At 37.6% G+C, this 22,002-nt stretch overlaps 1 protein-coding gene across 1 annotated transcript; it reads right to left on the reverse strand.

Annotated features, from left to right (window-relative positions):
* Nucleotides 1-1,924: 1,924 nt before the first annotated feature.
* Nucleotides 1,925-4,153, reverse strand: LOC113341892. The gene is made up of 4 exons (XM_026586603.1): nt 4,018-4,153; nt 3,097-3,975; nt 2,673-3,004; nt 1,925-2,350 (listed from the first exon to the last, which is right to left on the reverse strand). The coding sequence occupies exons 1-4, from the start codon at nt 4,151-4,153 to the stop codon at nt 1,925-1,927; spliced, it is 1,773 nt and encodes a 590-aa protein (XP_026442388.1).
* Nucleotides 4,154-22,002: the final 17,849 nt, after the last annotated feature.

Raw genomic sequence — 22,002 nt, forward strand, 5'->3', positions numbered from 1 at the left:
AAGAGATTAAGAAAAAAAAACATACCTCTTTTGTAACCCGGGTTCATCAAGTATCTCGTTTTTTTCTTTTCTTTTACTGCTCGTTACTGTGATGTATCTCGTTTTTTTCTTTTCTTTTTGTTCAGAAGCTGTGTTTGTGGGCGGTAGAAACAAAGAGGAGGTAGAAAAGAAAAGAAGAAGACGGAGAAGATTAGGGTAAAGGGCAAGTGAACACGTGGGCTATACGTGGTGGTTAGAGATTGTCTGGGATTTAATTCCACACGTGCTCGATACGTGTGTTAATACAAGTCCAACACTATACGTACGCCTGCCATGAGGCTTTGATTCCTTCATTCGCCTGAGTGAAACCAAGCGTTGATTATACGTACGCCTGAGAGAAGAGTGAGGCGTTGATTATACGTACGCCTGAGAGAAGAGAAGCGTTGATTATACGTACGCCTGAGTGAGGCGTTGATTATACGTACGCCTGAATGAGGCGTTGATTATACGTTCGCCTGAAACAGGCGTTGATTATACGTACGCCTCAAAACAGGCGTTGATTATACGTACGCTTCATTCAGGCGTTGATTATACGTCCGCCACACCAGGCGTTGATTATACGTACGCCCCTTCTCCGAGCGTGAACTATATGTACGCCCCACAACCAGCGTATTCTTTACCAACGCCCCACAACCAGCGTTCTATATCTCCGCCCGGCCCAAACGAATATTATACAAACGCTCCACATGCAAGCGTGGATTATACATCCGCCCGACTAAATATACTCCACTGCCTTAACGTGACACTACAGACTAAACTCAAATTTGATCGTTTGTTTTGGTCTTTGATCTTTGGTTTTGATCGTACCACTGTGGACGCTATAAGAACCATAAATTTAACTAGTTGACAGATTACTACCTATTACTCTGTCGAAAGCCACAACTGTATATAAACAATGTAGTTCCTTTCTCATATCCACATTTATAAACATTTTGATCATATCAAGAAAATGATAGACTTCTACCATCTTTAAGCCTTTCATAATACCTAGAAGATCTAACCCTCAAGACGCATACAATGAAAGGAAACCTTTATAAGAAACTTACTTAATAATACGACATTTCCAGATTTAAAATACTCTCAGGCAGTACTTCAATTGAGTAGCACTTGTACCTAGAATTCCCTCATCTTCATCAACACAGCAAATCGAAGATCTGTTATGATACCCTAGTAATTGGGTTTACGCCGTTTGTCAAATCTCTGTCACCTATAGAAACGAAAGAGAAAAAAATTGTGATTCAAATAAGCACAATAATCACCAACTAACACGAACTCAAAAACTCTAACTTAAGACTCAATATGATCAGATTTTGTTTACCTTGTGTAATCTATAGTTTTCATGGTCTCATCTTCAAAACTGGAAATGTAAAGAGAGAATTGACATCGGAAGAAGAGATTGAAACATGGTCAATGATTTATTTATACACGAGTATTCATCCTGGTAGCAATTCCAAAAGCGGCAAAGTTCGAAGAAATTCCACCGATCTTCTTTGAAGGGAACAGAAGAGCCGAGGAGGAGGAGAAGGGGAAGAAATAGGGTTGGTGCTTGCTCTACATAAGGGGTTTCATCTGAACCATTCATATTCAATCGACGGACAATATTTTCTATTTTTGTTATCCAAAAAATCTTTCTAACTTTTCTTTTTTTTTAACATTTGTAAAAAAAGAGGCAAAGCATCCCAAAAAAACTTACAAATTAAGTAAAACAAAAATAAGATACATTAGGTAACTCAATAGTCAAAAGGAAATCTGGGTTATTATCCTAACTTAAACCTTCGCCTTCCTCCAACAAGCAACCCCTTTTCGTCATACAATCTTCTGCAAAGTTTGCTTATCTAAAAGAGTGAACAAAACGAATCGTATTATATCTATCTCTCACAACCATTCATCTAGAACGAAGAAACCAAGGAACTTCATTGTTGTCGCCGGAGAACACCAAAACAGCACTCATAGAGTCTGTTCTAATGCAAATATTTTGGCTTTCAAACTTGACGGCCCATTCCAAACCAACTATGATACAAAATAATTCAGCCAAATAGTTGGTTTGAACTCCAAACCCAACGCTCATTGCAGCAATCACATTAGCATTGGCATCACGAACAACCACTCCAGCACCCGCTCCCCCTGGATTGCCCCGCGCTGCTACATCACAACATAACATAATCTCATTGCTTCTAGGAGGCTCCCAAAAGCATTCTTTTAGAACTGCATGCTTTACACTTCGATGCCTAACTCTAAAGAAAGATAAGAGCTGTAAATCCTCTTGAGAATTATACATATAACCCTTAAGCCTGACCGAGTATTCATGAATCTGGTTGAAGACTTTTTTTTTGAAAAAACAGCCAGCAAACTCTTTGATTGCCATAGACGCAACCATTGCGAGTCATCCAAAGCTCATAACGAATCAACAAAATAGCCAGTAACCAAAGATCTTTAACCATCCGGCTCCTACTCTTAGCTTCCTTGTAAGAAAGCAACAAATTTTGATGCGTAAGAAGAGCAAAAACACCGGAAATCCAACTCCAAGCTCGATCTGCAAAGCTACAACTCCACAAAATGTGCTCTAAAGACTCCTCTTGATTGTTACACAAATAGCACTTATTCACAACTTGATGCTTAAAACGACTTCTTACCTTATCAAGCGTTGCACACGCTTCCCTCAACAGTTTCCAGTTTCTGGCTGCTAAAGCGGGATGAACAGACGGCCTCCACAACAGCTCAGTTCCCTCAAAAACAGGATATCTACGCCTGACCAACTCCTTGGTTGAACGAACAGTAAACAATCCCTTGTAATCTGGTTTCCACATAGTGTAATCTACACCTTCCATCGGAACTGGCAGGTTAGTTAAATCGACCCCAGCAACTAACATATTCTGCCGCACCAAATCAGTGAAAACCCACGCCCCATTATGAATACAGTCACTGACTTGTATGCTACGGTCCAAATTCTCATTCCCAATACTATCTGCCACACAAACATCAGTACACCATGCATCAAAGTACAGGGAGGTAGTGCGTCCATCCCAACCATCACCCTTGAGTTGAACAACACTTCACCATGAACCCATTTAAAACCCGGAAGAATGGAAGATTTAATATATCCCACCAACTGGCCATTACGACCATAAAACTTAGCACGAAGGTAACAAGCCCATATCTTTTTGGAGGTACGAATATTCCAGCACAACTTCATAAGTAAAGCTTTATTCATGACCCTCATTTTAGTAATCCCAAGACCCCCTTCATTCAAAGGAGCACAAACCTTATCATAACTAACCACAAAAGATCTACTAACCTGAGAATCACCCGACCATAAGAAGTTTCGAATCGCAACTTCACATTGATGAACGAACTTTCTAGGCCATTTGTAAACAACTATATTATGGATGGAAAAACTCGCAATCACCGACTTGACCAGCACCACTCTATCTTGAAAAGATAGCATCCTACCCTTCCATCCATCTAATTGCTCTTTAATCTTCTCAACCACATTACTAATATGGTGATATTTCACTGCTCTTGGCATTACTTTCACCCCCAAATATCTATCTGGGAAATTAGCAATGGGCATGCCCAAAAATTCAGCAATATTTGCTCGCCTCCTCAAAGAACCATCACCATAATTAATCTTACTCTTTTCACGACTAACAGTTTGACCTGAAGCACGTTGATAAGAATCAAGAAGAGTAACCAAGTTCCTCAAACTTTTCATGTTTCCTTTGCAAAAAATCATAATATCATCAGCAAAAAATAAATGAATAGGAGAGATACCTTTTCTGGTAACCATAGTCGTCATCTTTCCCTCACGAAATAATTTCGTAATATTCCTGCTTAAAACGTCCTCAATCAACTCAAAAATCAAAGGTGATAGAGGATCACCCTGCCTCAAACCCCTATCAATACTGAAAAAACCTTCCGGGCTCCCATTAACTAGGACTGAAATTTTTGCAGACTTTAAAATCTGCAGAATCTAATTACACCAACTATCCGAAAACCCGTACTGTCTAAAAACTTCCAAGATGAAAGACCAGCTAACAGTATCAAAAGCTTGCATAATGTCAAGCTTTAGACCAACATTACCCTCCTTGCGCTTTATTTGAAGTTCATTCACCATTTCCAACGCTAAACTGATTTCTCATGGATATTTCTACCCTTCATAAAAGCCACTTGCTCCTCAGAAACTAATTTACCCAGAAATCCTGCCAACCAAATAGCTAGAATCTTAGTAAAAATCTTAAAAAAGAAGTTACTAAGACCAATTGGTCTAAAATTCCTAAGAATATTAGCACCCCTTTCCTTGGGAAAAAGCAACAGCAAACTAGAATTCACTCCTTGTGGGGATGAATTTATTTGACCAACAAAATAAAATAGCTTTCACCAGATCTTCACAAATGATATCTCAACAATGCCTCTAGAAAAAACCAGCAAACCCATCCGGACCCGGAGCACTATCAGTACCCAAATCAAAAACAGCCTAATGAATCTCCTCTGAAGTAGGTAAACGATCCATAAAAATGCTCTCCTCAGCAGAAATACTATCATGTTCAAACTCAAAAAGAGAGTCCACCGGAAAAGAAGTATCCCCATTAAATTTGGACTGATAATAATTCACAATCATGTCACTTAATTGATCACAATCAGTAACAATAGCCCATGTATCATCACGTAACTCCGAAATAGTATTGTTACTCCTTCTCATACGAATGTTGTTGTGAAAAAAATTAGTGTTACTAGCTCCTTCCACCAACCATTGATTCCTAGATTTCTGCTTAAGCATTGTAGCTAACTGCATCCGAATATCATTAACTTCTACTTGTGCATCCTTCATCAAATTTTTCTTTTGAACATTTGACGGAACTTCATCCATCACTCTAATAGCCCATTCAAGTCTGATATTAGCTTGCTTAAGCCGAACATGAACATTACCAAACACCAACTGATTCCACAACTTCATCTCTATCTTCAAACGCTTCAACTTCTGAGGAATAATAAAATCCGAAGATCCAACCAAGGGAGAATTCCAACTTTCTTGAACCATTCTCATAAAATCAGGGTGCAAAAACCACATCTTTTGAACACGGAAAGGTGCTCTATGAGGCCTAGTGTTCACAAAAGGATAACCAATAAGAGGACAATGGTCGGAAACTTCTCTAGGAAGAGCTTTACACCTCCAATTCTTGAAATGATTCAACTAATATTCATTAATCACCGCACGATCCAGTTTACTGACAATACTTCTAGCTCTCGATTGCTTATTACACCAAGTGAACTTACAACCCAAAGCTTCAGCTTCAAAAAGACCGTTATCATCCAACCAATCACTAAATTCATTAACAACCGCAGTTCTTGGAGTAGCTCTCTTCTCCTCATTGCGCAAAACACAATTGAAGTCTCCAATAACTAGCCATGAAACTTGCTGAGAACCCATATCCAGCTGTCGCCAAAGATATCTCCTTGTTACCTGATTAGAGCTAGCATGAACCAAAGAGATATGAACACCATCCACAAAAATAGTAATGGCCTGCCTCGAACTATTTAACACCACTGGCTCTGTAAAATTCAGAGACCACATAACCCACAAATTCCCAATTGAAGAATCCGTAGAATTATGAATTATTAAACTATGAAAACTATCAATCTTAAAATGTTGCAAGGACCTAGAACAAACAGACACCCTAGGTTCCGCAATGCCAATAATGTCAGGATTAAACTCTTTAACTAAATCATTAAGTTTACATTGTGCTTCATCCCGTACAATCCCATTGATATTCCAAAAAAGAACACGCATTAATAACCAGATTTTTTTGGGCTATTTACCTTAGCACGTTGTGATGATCTGCCTGAGTCTTTATTTTGAAAAGCCTCTCCCTTTTTAACATTATTACCATATAGAATTCTACCACGCAAAGAAGTATTATCATCCAACTTGTTTTTCACACCCAAAGCAGAGTTCACGCGAACCCCGGTAGCAGGCTGACTAGAAGAAACAGTCCGTGTAGAATAGAAGATGTAAGGTACCTTGAAACAATGGCAGGAACTTGACTGCTTGTCGAACTATCCAAAATTGTTTCCGTGTTTTCCCCCAAGCCCAACTCAGCATTAAGAGCATCAAATTGATTGGGAGAGACCACACATTCCCTAGTATATAAACTATCAATTAAAGGAGTATTTGAAGAAGAAACCACAGTCCTATCAACTACAGGATTCCTACGCTCCCCCGTTTCAGAATCCGTAATTGACTTAGTTTGAACAAGCTCACTCACCAGAGCCGTTGAAACTAATGTTGCTCGTTCAGCTACCTTAAGCCTAGTTCTTGCCAATTCGGCTAAGGCAAAGTTCGCAGCAGCTTCAGACCTAGTTAATTCTTCCTGAAGCTGTATGTCAACATCATCAATAACACCCACTGACACAATTTCACCCTCTTCAATATTATTTTCCCCAGTATTAACCATAACAGAAATAACTGGAGCTGCAGTCACATGCTGGCCATGCACAACGTCAGCCTGACTTCCACTAGCCAGATTATTTCTAACTTCAGGAACAACTGGAATGATTAGAGCATTCTTACCCTTTCTCCTGCGACCAGCTTCTTGCCATCCATTGTTATCATTTGAAACAGAATTAACCACCGTACTCTGCTTGTTTTGTCCTTGATTGGAAACCTGAAGCTGTAATTTGTTGATAGTGTTCTTGGTCTTTTTACGGCATTCTAAGTCAGAATGACCAATAAGTTTAGATGTAGAACAAAACTTAGGCTTCTTTTGAATAACAATATTCTGCCAGAAATCCAACCCTCCCACTATAACATGGATTGCATCGGTGTTGCGTTCAGCAAAGTCTATATCAATTAAAACAGAGGCAAAATGCCCATATTCATGATCAAGAGTGCGTTTATCAACCACTATGGGAGTTCCAAGAGATTTGTCTATAGATAACAAGGTTTTTTCAATCTAAAATTCAACCGGCAAACCTGGAAACTTGACCCACATGTTAGCACGGGAGGTTTGGTGTTTGTCCGCATCAAACCCTGGAAACCATTCGATGATGTTCAAATTTTGTTGATCGAAAAACCAAGCTTCCACATTAAGAATCTTATCTTTGTCCTCCTGAGATGGTAACTTAATGATAAAGAAACCCATATTCATGGGTACAAACTGAACAGGACCTTGACCTAACTGCCATTGTTGTTCAAAGTTGTTCTTCATATCTTGAAAGTTCATACCCTTTAGGTCCAGTCGACCAATAAGACTAAACTCCCATAATCTGCAACCTTCCGCATAGAAATCTTCAGGAACAACAACTGCTGGCTTCCCCTCTTTAACAGTAGGGTTTGGTAGCTTGGTTAAATCAAAAGAAGTAGACGGCATCTGTTTCTTACCCATCACCTTTTCGGCATAGGTCAAAACTTTCTTAGGAGGTGGATCAGCGTTTTCCCCCATCTCAAATCACCAAGATGATTGAGATAGAAGATTGAAAACAAATGGGAAAAATTTGAAAACCCTAAAAAAATCGCCAGAGAGGGAAAAAATTTCAAAAAAATAAAAATAAAAAAAAAATCAACTTATTCATCAACCATCTCATGTAGCGAGGAATAGTTATTTGCCAAAGTGAAGGCTCAGTGTTTCTTTGATGGTTAATCTACAGAAATCTGGTATCTACTTCAGTCCTAGAATTCATCCTAAACATGGGAAAATCATTGCGAGAATTCTAAAGTTCCTTTAATGAAAAAAAAAGATAGATATCTGGAAACTCCTCTCTTCTTCGATAAAAACAGAAAAGAAAAATTTGAACCTCTGTTACAAAAATATTATGCCACTCTTCAAGGCTCCATTTTTCAAGGTTATCCAACTTACTAAATGCAAGTGCTAGCTCTTCCTAAAGAAACGCTAGATCAGATGGAAAAAATCCAAAGAGACCTCTGGTGGAAAAAAGATAATCCCAAAAGCAAAGGAGGATATATTAGGGCTTGGGCCAGGATCTGCAAGCCTATATCACAAGGAGGTCTTGGAATCAAGAATCCCCACCAGTTTAACATAGCTCTCCTTACTAAACTAGCTAGCCGTCTAATATCAGAGCAAGATCAACTTCGAGCTCAACTTCTCAAAGCTAAATATTTCACAAACTCTCATCCTCTGGAATTCTCTAGATCTTCCAAATCATCTTGGATTTGGACTAGTATAAAAAAAGGTTTAGATATCATTAAAGGCAATTTCATCTGGCAAGTAAAAAATGGAGCTTCCACAAAAAAAGGGAAGACAAATGGATTCCTGGCACAGATATCATTCAACAGCCTATTAATACTCAAGAGCCGGTTCCGCAGAGGTTAAATGAGTTGATCACTCCTGAGGATACATGGGATCAAGAAAAACTTGATACTTATTTTGATCCAGAAATAAAAGCGAAAATCCTAGCTATTAATCCAAACAGACAAGAACAAGACAAATTCAGGTGGCAACATCATCCTTTAGGAACCTTTTCGGCGAAAAATGTTTATAACTTTCTCATAAACCAAGATCAAGAGAGTAATTCATTAACGTCCTTTCCCTGCCAAAAAATATGGAAATCCAAGTAATCCCAAGAATAAAATTATTCGTCTGGAAATTAGCTCAAAAAGCACATCCAACTAACTCAAGACTTGGGACGCATAATTAATACATAAATACAGAGTGTCCAATGTGTAATTCCCAAGAGCAAGAATCAGAACAACATCTCTTTCGCTTTTTCCCCTTTGCAGGAGAAATTTGGTTTGGTCTTTCTCTAGAAGCGGTGAACGCTAGAATTACTTCAGATTCCATAGAAAATTGGATAAAAGATTGGATCACGGACCAAGATTTCAATCAACTATCGGATAAAATAGCTACTATATCCTGGTTTATTTGGAAGCATAGATGTTCGGTTATTTTTGAGGAAATAAACCCGAACCCGATTCACCTTATGGAGCAAAGCAAGAAATTTCTAAACCAGAATAATCAAGCAAGGGTCCAAAATTTTATGAAGATAGAAAGAAGAAATAACCCCAAAGAGAAATGGTCTAACCTATCTTCGGATTGGATAATATTTATTGATGCGGCTTTCAAAAAAGATGATTCGACCATGGGATATGATTTTTTACTTTATTCTGTAGAAGCGAAACATTTATGCATATTGAAGCTGGTTCGGAGTGGGTCTCCTCGGCCTTTCATGCAGAATCAAAAGCTTTACTAGAGGCATCTTCATGGTTAAGTAAAAATATATTATCCGTTGTCTCAATAGTAACAGACTGTAAAACTTTGGCGGAGACGATCAACAAGTCTTGCAAAGACTTTCCTTGGACTGCGGATAACATCATACAAGAAGTGATCTCAATACTGAAGAAACTTCCGCAAGCCCAGGTAAAGTATATAAACAGGAAATATAACTCTGCAGCGGACCACATAGAAAAAGAAGCTCGAGTAAAGCATCTTCGGCACAGATTCTCTCACATTCAGCACATGGTTATAAAATCTAGTGTTATTTCCAATTTTTTTGATAAAAATGATATTTTAAATATGTTGTACTATATTTATTGATTAATATAATTCTTGTTTACATCAAAAAAAAAGGCTCAGTGTTCCGAATACATATACATTTATCTTGCATCGGACCAGTTTATTGAAACATCAACAAAATCAATAGCCTTCCAGCACTTCCTGGTTTGGATTTTTCCTTTACTTTTCAAATCAACAACCTAAACATCCTATTACACCTCTCATTGCACATCCACGTTGAAAGTTGCGCTAACCTCCTCTTCCATTGGCCGATCAACGGAACCTTTGCTCCTAATTGGCTGAACAACAAGTTATACCCCATACATTTCGTGACAGTTAATTTTTAATAGGATTGACACGATCTAATGCTCCATATTGGTGGGTAGGGTTGAGATTTTATTACACCACGTTTACATATTTTAATAAAATCCAATCCTTCGAATTAGCTGTAACTAAAACATCATATATAGCGGATACTAAAAAAAAGGCGAAGATCTTTGGGGGAAAAAACGAAAATCTTAAACGAAAACCTTTGGGAAAAAACGAGAACTTCCATCTAGAATACAAAACACAGTTTGTTAAGTTAGGCTAGATGAAGAGCATCCAAGATTTGACTAGGAAGAAAATAAATCTACGACTGTGGTTTGTTCACCTTAAATACTATGAGTGCTTTATTAATTAGTGTTTCACTAATTGCTCACAATAAATATCTATTAATTTTTCTCAGTATAAAGTGTTTTATTAATTAATTAATATTTCACTAATTGCTCATGATAAACGATTATTAATTTCTTAATTATAAATGTTTCCTTAATTTATTTAATAAATATTTATTTCCATTAATAAATAATTTTGATAAAAATAAAAATAATATCAATAGAAATTTGTGGCGGTAGTGAAAACGATGGTGGTTCTTATAAAGTGGTGGAGGCGGAAACATTAATGGTGGTCAGGGGCGGAGCCAAGCCAAACTGAAATTATTTGTGGTCTTTTTTGTCATCAAATGTCTACACAATCCATTTTACACCCGTCTCCAACTTTCCAAACTTTTTTGCTCCCTCTTTCTCAAAATCCTGGCTCCGCCCTGGTGGAAGAAGTAGTGGCGGTGTGTGCTGGTGAATAGTGGTGGAAAATATTAGGTTTGTGTTGTTACAACACGGATAACATTGTATTGTGAAAGACGTGGTTACCTGTTTTTAGCATGATTATTTATAGGATTAAATTATAGATTTTTATGTAGTTATTAGAATTTAAAAGGGGGCTAGAGCCAGGTTAGTCAACCCTTGGTTCTTCCACGAGGTGGCGGTGGAGAAAAAAAAATGATATCATACAGTTTTGTGGTGGTGCCGGGTTTTAGTGAGTAATAGCATACTATATGTTAGAACATTGCTCGGTCGAAATCATAAGTGTTCCTATCTCAAGCTTGTTGTCAAAACTATATCTTGATTTCTATTTTACAATTAGTTAAGTCTCGGACTAGGATAGAAATGTAGTTGAGAAACAGTGGATCACGACAGTTATCATTTACGTTCTACCGTTTGAAGGCGAAGATTAACCGAAGATTTTGGAGAACTTCATCAACAAAAAGTTAGTGAAGACTGAACCACATATATCTCAACTTATATTCACTTTTCTATCACTGAGACGATGTCGCATAACTAATTAGACTATTATGCATGAACAAGAATTTCGAGTCAACTTTATCTTGAATAATTAGTTCTCGAAATATAATGACTAAGCTTAATGAACATTTGTTCATACTTGATGAATTTCGGTCAAGGACAATTTATTTTTCGGAATCAAAATCATGATTCAGGTTTTATCATTCGAAAATGTCCTGGAACAGGGATATGTGTCATTGATGTTATTCGTGAAAGTTTCGAATTGATTTAGAGAAAAATATAGAACTACTATAGATTTTGATACAAGACAGTGTTATCAGTCTTACAAACTGGGCAAATTTGTTATAAGTCTGAACCCGTATTACATGTACTCGTACACGTAGCGGAATAGCTATATATCGACTTACAGATTTGTGGTACACATATTCTTATGCACATCATGTGAAAATTTGTTTAACTCGTGAACCGGATCGGCATACCATTTTGGAAATGTGGTTACGAAACCGGGATTATTATCCAAATTGGTACGCAAACCAAAACAGTTATGTATTCCCGAACTCGGCTGTGTATCCAAACCGGTATGCAAACCAAATTAGTTCTGCGAACTTCAGAACCGATGACAGTCTTAAGGTTTCCAAACCGGTACGCAAACCTAAATAGTTCTGTTAACTCTGAAACTTGGTTTGGTTAAATGTTTACAAACCGGTACACGTACTGTGACTGGACCGACTCACGAACGGCTATGGTATTTGTACCTTGTAACTACATGGCTAAGAACCACGTTCTCTTCCATTTGATCTAAGACAGCGTGTACCATTAATGGATGTAATAAGTAGGATTTGATATAGTGAACACGAATGCGCAAATAATTCAACCCATAGAAAACCCATTGTTACATAGTATATAATCTGTAGAGACTAATAACAATGATGAACATTCTGCTCCTACTCGAGACATAGAAGATACTTCTGAAATTGTAGAAGATATCGAACTTAGAAGAAGTAAGAGAGCAAAAAACGACAAGCTTTGGTCCGGAATGGGTACAATATCTTGTAGAAGGTAGTAAGAATGAAATTCTTAGTATGATTAGATATGTAATGCATGTTGATGATGACCCTAAAACTTATGCTGAGGTAATGAGTTCCAGAGATGCTATTTCCTGGAAAGAGTCTATCAATGATGAAAAGAATTCACTTTTGTCTAATAGTACTTGAATATATTGTGATTTACCTCCTGGCGTCAAGCCTATAGGATGTAAATGGGTATTCAAGAGAAAAATGAATGCAGACGGATTCATTGATAAGTTCAAAGCCGGACTAGTTGATAAGAGTTATAAACAACGACATGGAATTGACTATTTTGATACATATGCTCATGTTGCTCGTATCTCATATATTCATTGTTTAATTGCACTTGCTTCTACGCAAAAGTTAATTATACATCAAATGGATGTCAAAAACGCCTTTCTAAATGGTGATTTAGAAGAATAGATATATATTGAACAACCCGAGGGTTTCATATTGCCAGGACAAGAAAAGAAGGTTTGCAAGTTGGTAAAATCTCTTTATGGCTTGAAGCAAGCTCCCATGCAATAGCATGAAATGTTTGACAAAGTAGCTCTGTTATATGGTTTTGTTGTGAATGATGCTGATAAATGTATCTATAGTAAGCATGATTTTGGATGTGTGATTCTCTGTTTGTATGTTGATGATATGCTTAGTTTTGGATCTAACATGTCTCTTGTGGAAGAAACAAAGAAGTTTCTTAACTCTAACTTTGATATGAAGGACTTAGCGGAGGTTGATGTGATCTTGGGAATCAAAATCCTAAGTTAGGAAGATGAGTTGGTTTTAACCCAATCACATTACATTGAGAAATTTCTCAAGAAGTATGGTCATTTTGATGACAAACCAGTCCCTACTCCTTTAGAACCTACTATAAAGTTAATGAAGAATACTGGGCATACTCATGCACCACTTGAGTATTCTAGTATTATTGGAAGTCTTATGTATGTTATGCATTGCACAAGACTGGACATAGCTCATGCCGTGGGATTTCTATGTCATTTCCCAAGTAACACATGAGATGAACACTGGAAAGCGGTTTCAAGAGTGTTGGATTACTTGAAAGGAACCATTGATTATGGTTTGCATTATCAAGGCTATCCCGCTGTACTAGAAGGATACAATGATGGTACCTGGAAAAATGTAGAATCCAGTTCCAAGTCGACTGGTGGATTGATATTTACATTAGGAGGTGCTGCTGTGTCTTGGAGTTCCAAGAAGCAGACTTGTATTTCTGACTCAACGATGTTGTCAGAATTGATAGCGTTAACTGATGCATGTAAGGAGGCGGAATGGCTTAGGAACTTACTTATTGAAATCCCATTTTGGAAGAATCCATCTCCAACAGTCCTGATTAATTGTGATAATCAAGCTACTATCGATAATGTCTCTAACAAGACTTATAATGGAAAGTCTAGACATGCAAGTCTTAGACATCAAACAGTAAGACAATTACTCAAGAGAGGAGTAGTTGTTGTGAACTATATTGAAACACGTAAGAACTTGGCAGACCCATTTACCAAAAGTCTTCCAAAGGTAGTGGTTTCAATAAAGTGTAAGGAAATGGGACTAAGGTATGTGAATGAAGTTTGATCACCCATAGCAGAAACCCAACTTATGTTTTGGAAAGGATAAACAAGGTTCAATGTGGTACCAACAAGTTATGGAAGTGATTATGGTCCACTAAATTAAAACTTGTCTTTTTCTTATTTGTGCAGGTTCTGCAAGAAAACAGGATGGATGAAATCCTTAATAAGTCTAACTTTTATCACAAGGTGTCTCGCAGAAACACCTTTGAGACTTACCTATATGAGTATGGAAATCAGGGTATTTCCTAAGAGAAGAAAAGACCGTTCTCTAAAGAAGACTCATGAATCCAGGATTTAAGCACATGTCCATTAACGTGCTAGCTACAGAACACACTATCTTCTGAAATCAATATGTGTGGAGATTCCGGTTTTATCACTAGGGGTACTTGGTTCAAGACTAGTTTCACCACTAAACCTCGATAAGGCTTTGAATTTCTTACACTAAGTGAAGGTTCCAATCCAAAAGATACTTATCAGTTATGTATTGGTTTCAACGATGATGCTTATTCTCAGCTAAGCGTGAACTACGTTGGCTTGATCCTACTCGGGTACGTAGGCAGTCACTTTTGTAATGCATCCACTCTGATTTGAAAGTTTTTTTTTACTTTGTTTTTTGTGTTTTTTCATTTTTGAAAATAGGGGAAGAATGTTGGAAATTTTCATAAATGTTTGCCGCTATCCGGGGGGTCCGGGGGGCGTAGCCCCTCCCGGCGGTGTTCGACCTGACAGGTCAGGTCGCGGGGGTCTAGGGGGAAGCGCCTCTTAGCAGAGTGCGAGACAGCGTCTAGTAAAAAAATTTCCTAGTTTTGAAATTCAAAACCTATTCCGTTTTTCTAGAAATTTATACGATCGTGTCTTTTCCCATAGGGTTTCTCTGAAGAGATACCATTAATGGATGCCCGTTGAAAGCGTCTCTTGGAGATGAATAAACATATCCAAAAGGAATGAATTCCTCTTTAAATATCGAAGATTTTCTCCCATTCCAACACATCAAAAGCAATTTGTTTTCTTCTTCTCTAAAATCATCATCGGAAGCTTATACAGTGTGATTTTTGATCGGGTCAAGGAAGTACAATCCTTGAATTCGATTACGGTGTTATGGATTCATTGAATCCTGAAGAAATAATTCGAGAGACCTGTTGTACTCGCCAAGTTAATTGGGAAAGGTCGAATTATTGTCTAAAAGAATCGAAAGAGCTTTGAAATCAGGGGTACACCATTTTCTGTTTCTGTTTGCATCCTCTTGTTTAACCCAATTTTCCAACAGTTTTCTGAGCTTTCTTCAGGTTCGAATGGTTCAAATGGGATGTTGAGGCTATTAGGATACATGGGCCGTTGTTGGATTTTGGATCTGCTGAAAGAATGCTTGAGGCTTGATACATAGATGATAAATACCTTCTGCCATTAACGAGAAAGCTGTTGGCAGAGACGACGGGGTTATGATGGTGACTGGTGACTTCAGTTGGAGCTCGAGAAGAAGTTAAAGAGTCTACAACAAGAATGAAGTTGTAGTTGCTGCTGCCATTATCGGAAGATGTGATGATGAGATGATGGTTGTTGTTGCTGCCATCATCGAGAGATGATCTGTGGTTGGTTAAACGGTGGTTGATGGAGAAGGTCTGAATGGGTTTTGAACAAATCAGGGACGATAGAGACGGAGTGTTGTTGAGACTGGACGATGATCAGAGATGGTGACGCAGTTGAAGGTGAAAGAACGAGTGGGTGTCAATGATGCTGCGAACAGATGGATGTTATGGTAAAGGGTAACTCAAGCTCAAGATGGTGTGGAACTAGACAAAGCTTGAAGCCGTTAAGATCAAGATAGAAATAACAGGGATCACTTCCGGTGAATGAATAGGAGTAGAAGAAGCCTGTGATGGTGATGGAGACTGGTTGTGTACGATTAAGAGGTTTTGCATAGAGATGACACTAGTAAGCAGACCGAGCTTATGCGTCTGATGTTAGGATCAACCTAATTCATAAAACGTAATGCATTCGATTGGGTTACATCTAGAGAGATTATTCATGGTGGCTCAGACGGATAGAATCTGGTAGTCGAGCGCTTCCTTATGCAGTAACAACATGAATTCCGGGCATAGCAGAGCTTATTGTTATTCTACGGTTGGTGATAATAGAAGTTGGGTATATTAATTATATGCCCCTAGTTTTAACACCCAATAAATATACCCTTATACAAAAATAAACATACCCATATCATTTAAAAGTCTTATCCATTCAAAAATAGATTACCTTAATACTCTTATTCATATAAAGGTTTTATTTATTTTAAAATACAACAAATTTCTTTCTCTACCATTTCACGGCCGCCACCACCATCATTAGCACCACCACCAACATTCAACTACCATTCCACCACTGCCGCTCAATAAACACCACCTACTAACCGCCACCACCGCTCAACGAACATTACCTACTAACTGCCACCACCACTCCACCACCACCACCACTAGAACACCACCATCGCAGCCACCACCTCCACCACTGCGCCGCCACTAGTCCTCCGCCACCACCGCCACCACTACCACCAACACCACCGGCGGCGGTTGTGTCAACAACCGAAGTTGATCCAGCAAAACAAAAATCAGAAAATAAGAAAAATAAATATGATGTCAACAATCAAAATTGATCCCAAAAATATGGTACCAACAACCGAAGTTGATCCAAAAAAGAATCAGAAAAATAAAATAAAAATAGTACGACGCCAACAACCGAAATTGACATCATAATATAGAGTCAACAACCGAAGTTGATCCCAAACACAAGAAGGCAGAAAATAAAAAAGAAAGATATGGTGTCAACAACCAAAGTTGATCCTCAAAACAATTATCAGAAAAATAAAATAAATAAATAAATAATATCGTTTCAACAACCGAAGTTGATCCCCAAAATTAAAATTTTCAAAATTTCCAGATTATCTATGGTATCAACAACCAAAGTTGATTCCAGTAAATGGTATCAATAACCAAAGTTAATCCCAGAAAATTGTGTCAACAACCGAAGTTGATCCCCAAAATTAAAAATTCAAATAATATTCAAATTATGAAGTGTCAACAACCAAAGTTGATCCCAAAATATGATGTCAACCACCAAAGTTGATCCCAAAATATGGTGTCAACAACCAAAGTTGATCCCAAAAAATTGATGCACTAAAATTAGTGAACCTGCCGTGAATCGGACACGCATTTTCTGACATGAATCAGTTGTGCTACCATTGCACCACAGGATCAGTTCAATTTCACACTATTCAAGGATTTGATCAAATCTGTAACAATGGACAACACATCTCGTAATATTCCTATCAAATGGTAATAAGCCAATTTTAGAATGTGTATCTGTGAAAGAGAAAAATGAATCATGAAATGATGCATATATTCACATGAAAGAGAATGAATAATATATAAGTATAAGAAGTACCAGAAAACATAACATATATACTCATATCTGCCTTATATACTAGTTCAAAAATGAGAAGTGCTAAATTTTTATAGGTTATGAGCACAACACACCCATAAACAAAGAAATGAAACCAAAAATTAGCAGACAAGAGTATACACATGTTACAACCAATTTCTACTTTAATTTACTAAACCATAAGTCCTGAAAAATAACTTTCGATAGTGAATCTCTGGTCTCGTTATGTACGTTGAGTAACCTTTTTTGGACTAGACTTAAATAATTGGTTCCCAATAAGAACTATTCTTCAGTAAAATGCCAAATTTGAACCTAAGTGCAGTAATATTAAGAACTTGACATAATTGTGATAGGAAGATCTGTTAGAGCATTGCTCGGTCGAAATCGCATGCGTTGCTATCTCAAGCATGTTTGTCAATGTTAGTGATCAAAAATATAAGTCTTGATTTCTAGTCTATTGTATCTAAGTCTCCGACTAGGATAGAAAGTGTAGTTCATCTCAAGGACTTCATGGTGATTCATAATACAAGAAGAAAAACTACTCAAGGAACCGGTGGAACTTCTCGACAAAAAGGTATGTGAAGACTTGAACTTCTCGACAAAAAGGTATGCAAAACAATATGCAGACAAGTTAGTATGCAGAACAACAAAGATGATGCAAGTAAGATGAATATGCAAGAATCAGGAACAACACTTAGTTAAAAGATGCAAGAATAGCATTAAGCTAAAAGATGCAAAGAACAAGACAGCAAGTGAGCTTACACTAAATGCACAACAAGTAAGAAGAACAACAAGTATTCTTACACTAAATGCACAGAAACTGAGCTAAATGCTTACAGAACTAAGTTATGCCAAGTGAGACTAAGATGCACAGCAAGATGCAGGAACTAAGATACATGGACTAAGATGCACAACAAAACTACACAGCTATAACAGAAATTAGCCCAGAAAACAGTTAGGACAACAGTTCAACTACACAACAGCCAAGTCCCCGGCAGCGGCGCCAAAAACTTGGTAGCTAAGGAATTATACCTAAAACTATGTTCTAATTTTCCTGCAAGTATACAGGGCTGTTATAGCTAGTAAATAAGCAGGGTAAGTCCTCAGGGACAAGGAGGGAACTGATGTTGTTTTTCTAATATTTTTCTAACTAATTTCTAACCTACAGTGACAATGACTAAGGAATTTGGGATATGGGAGGGACTGCTAGGCTTTGAATCCACCTCTAACCCTATACTAAGCATTCAACTAAGTATGATACTCTTGTCCTTGTAACAGATAAGGAAGAAGTGTCAAGTCCATCACTTACCTAAGGTGTTTCACCAATGGATAGTTCAATCGCAACTAAAGTATTAACCCGGAGCACTAATTGTCTAATCATGCACAACTAGTCAAAGGATTAACAATAATCTATCAAACATGAGTTGCAGTTCAATCAACACAATGTTATCCTAACTATAATGGATGCTTGACATACATTGTGAGAGCAGAGTATTGATGCACTGAGATTAAATCTATCATACAACATTTTAAGCATTCAAGAATCACACAAACAGCATAAATAACATAGTACAAAGCTATGGTTTCATCTCAACCTTAGCTTAGTGAACTAAAACATGATCAAATTATACTATTGGATGAAACAGATGAAATAGTAAAATTACAGAACACTAAGATCTTGGTGCTCCGGCTAGCCCGGGTATACCCACACACACACACACAATACCATCTTCTATTAATAGTTTTACATGAAATCCCTAATTTCTAAACCCTAATTTTGAAAGAACCCGAATTTTGAAAATCGAGAATTCACTCACTGATTCTCTGAATTTGTCTCCTCTGCTCTCTTGCTCGTCCTTCCTTTCCTCTTCTGCTACGAACCCATGCCTTCTTGGTCTTCTCTGCGCTCCTAGTTAACCCTAGCTTCTCACTGCCTAATTCATAACATCCAGGAATGAGAGAGAGGGAAACTAGGGAGATGGGTTTTTGTCGGGTGGTTGTGGTGGTGGAACTCGAGGGATGGGAGATGGTGGAGCAGACGCTGGTGGTGTCGAGGAGAGGGATTTGCAGGCTCTGCAATTTTTGTGAAGAAGGGGAAGAATAGATCGAGAGAAGAATGGGTTAGGGGATGTTTGTTTTGGGGTATAGATATTCTAGGTTATGGTGTTGAGCGGGATCATCAAATTTTGATGTCAGCGAAGGGAAGATGTTGGATGAAAAGATGAGAGAATGATCCAACGGCGCGATGGAAGTGGATGTGGAGCGACCGTTGGATATGGAATACATCAAAAATGACGGTCCAAGATGGAGTTAGGTGTTATAGTGTTAGACAGGAACATCAAAGCTCGATGCACTCTGATGAAGCGACCGTTAGATGATGGAATGGATCCAATCTGACGGCTAAGGAGAGAAGCGGGTTTGGGTTTGGATTTTGGGTTTAGGATATGGGTTTGGGTTTAGGAAATGGATTTGGGCTTAGGTAATCTTGAGCCCACTTCTTCTTTAAGAACAATTTCTTCCTTGTTAAGCCCATTTTCATCCTTGAGTCTTCCATACCGCATTTTTCACTTCTTTTCCGCTAGAGTTTCCTTCGGATTTTCCCCGTGTCTTTGCTCTTTTCGCTCTGTGAGTTAACCAGGCTTTATTTAGTACCTAAAAATGCAAAATTAATTGAGAAAAGTATTTATTCTTGAAAACAACGAAAACACATAATATGGGATAAAATGGAGCGTTAGTGCACAAATGATGAGTTAAATGCCAATAAAAAGGTGCAAATATATACAATATTTGGCACTTATCAAATACCCCCAAACCTGAATTTTACTTGTCCTCAAGTAAAACAAAACTAAGGAAATCCTACCTATACCACTGCCGTTGGTCTCTCGATTGCATTTAGCGAATGCAATAAGCCTTTTAAACCACTAAGTGTCCCTAGTGGACGAGTTGAAGTCTCGTGAAGGTTTGCTTAGAACGTACCTACAAAGTTCTAGGACAAAATATAAGCTCAGATTCCATGAAATGTGACATGTGCAAGACAGTAGAAGCTCACAGCAAAATTGAGATGTCAATCTAGCTATCAAAGGCACAATCCTAGCACTGATAACAAATAAAGACATGTGATAAGAGTGTAAAGTTTATCTACACATGTGTAAAGAAAGATCGGATGTTATGACTACTAATCACCAAGAGATAGTTTCTCAGGCTAAGAACCGAGGTCGAAATCTAGCTATCTGTCCGGACTTTACGAGAATTGTGAATGAGTTGGAGGTATTTCACAATTACTCGCGTTGTACATCAATGACATATACCCTTCCTTGCTTATAACACAAAAACACAAAAGATGACTCTTTACATGACTCTTATTTACATTGACTACTCTCTTTTATTTTTGGAACAAGAGATGATGGAATTGATAAATACTTTATTTTTTTATTTTTTTTTTATTTTTTTGAAAAACATTATTTACAACATGGTAACTCTTTTGATACATAAGCAAAAAGAAACAAAAGATTACATGACACTTTGCAAGAGGTAGCACTTTTTGATGCACCCAGTTAAATTCGATGGTTGCCTTTCTTAATGTAACCTCCACCTTCTATCCCAACCAACCAAAGAACAAGCTAGTCAAGTTTCGTTCAGTATTCTAAAGTGATTGGAAATCGTGACTTCCGATAGAACACCTCAAGGATGAGGCTATACATGTATTGGTAGATCGTGCGCGTGCAAGTTTCTTATCACTATGTGAATTGTGCTAGAATCAGGGTGCCTAAATATCTAGACTAAGAATCCTTATGTTTACATGCATGCACAAGAGTCAACATTTCAAGGTAAATGAGCTCCATTTTTATGTTTTTTTTTTCGAATTTTTTTTTAATTTTTAGTTTTAATTTTTTAATTTTTCAAAAAGAAAGAGTTCTGTTTTCAATTATAGCATGTTATCAAAGTATCAACTTTTCACCCCTAAACCTAAACTAAACATTGTCCTCAATGTTTCAAAAGATAAACATGATTATAACACATACCATGAGAACGATGCTAAGTGTAGAAAAAGGAAAGAGATTACCGGATATTGGCGAAAGCAAGTTTTGAACTCCATTATTCAAGGCAAAACCCAACAGTAACTCAAGTGAATTCACATTGGGTTAGCACAATATATACAAGAAACATATGATTCCACTAAACATTACCTACCAGATTATATACAAACAATTCACTATATACATGCAGTCTAAAGAGTTGAGGATCAACCCAAAAGACAAAGTGTTGAAACATAGACAGTTTCAAACAACTATAGTTGGACTGAACTGCGAGTGAGAGTGAAAAACCAAATGAGATACCCCTTAACCTGGATTTTACACTAGATATACTATTGGATACAAATTCTCGCAGTTTTGGGGGTTCATCATGCACAAGGTCTAACTCGAAATGGACTTTGCTAGGGACGGGCAAACATGCATATTCCAACTGTGGCTCCTTAAAGGTATTGTATTTAGATGCAAAATAGTCCAAGAGGACTTGGGAGGCACACAGTTCTAGGCCTAGATTAGGTATTCTCAGAAAAGTTGGTTTTACAATATTGTTACAAACCAAATCTAGGTTGGGTGGAAGGCTATCAGATTGTGACTTAAGTAGGAAGGTGACATCTAAGTTTCTCACATGCATGAGATCAAGAGTACCAATCTTATCAGTCACATCAGCATTTTCTAAATCATAATCAAGTTGTGTAGCATGCTTATCATCACAAAACAAT

This window comes from Papaver somniferum, unplaced genomic scaffold, assembly GCF_003573695.1.
Source record: "Papaver somniferum cultivar HN1 unplaced genomic scaffold, ASM357369v1 unplaced-scaffold_32, whole genome shotgun sequence".
Classification (NCBI taxonomy): domain Eukaryota; kingdom Viridiplantae; phylum Streptophyta; class Magnoliopsida; order Ranunculales; family Papaveraceae; genus Papaver; species Papaver somniferum.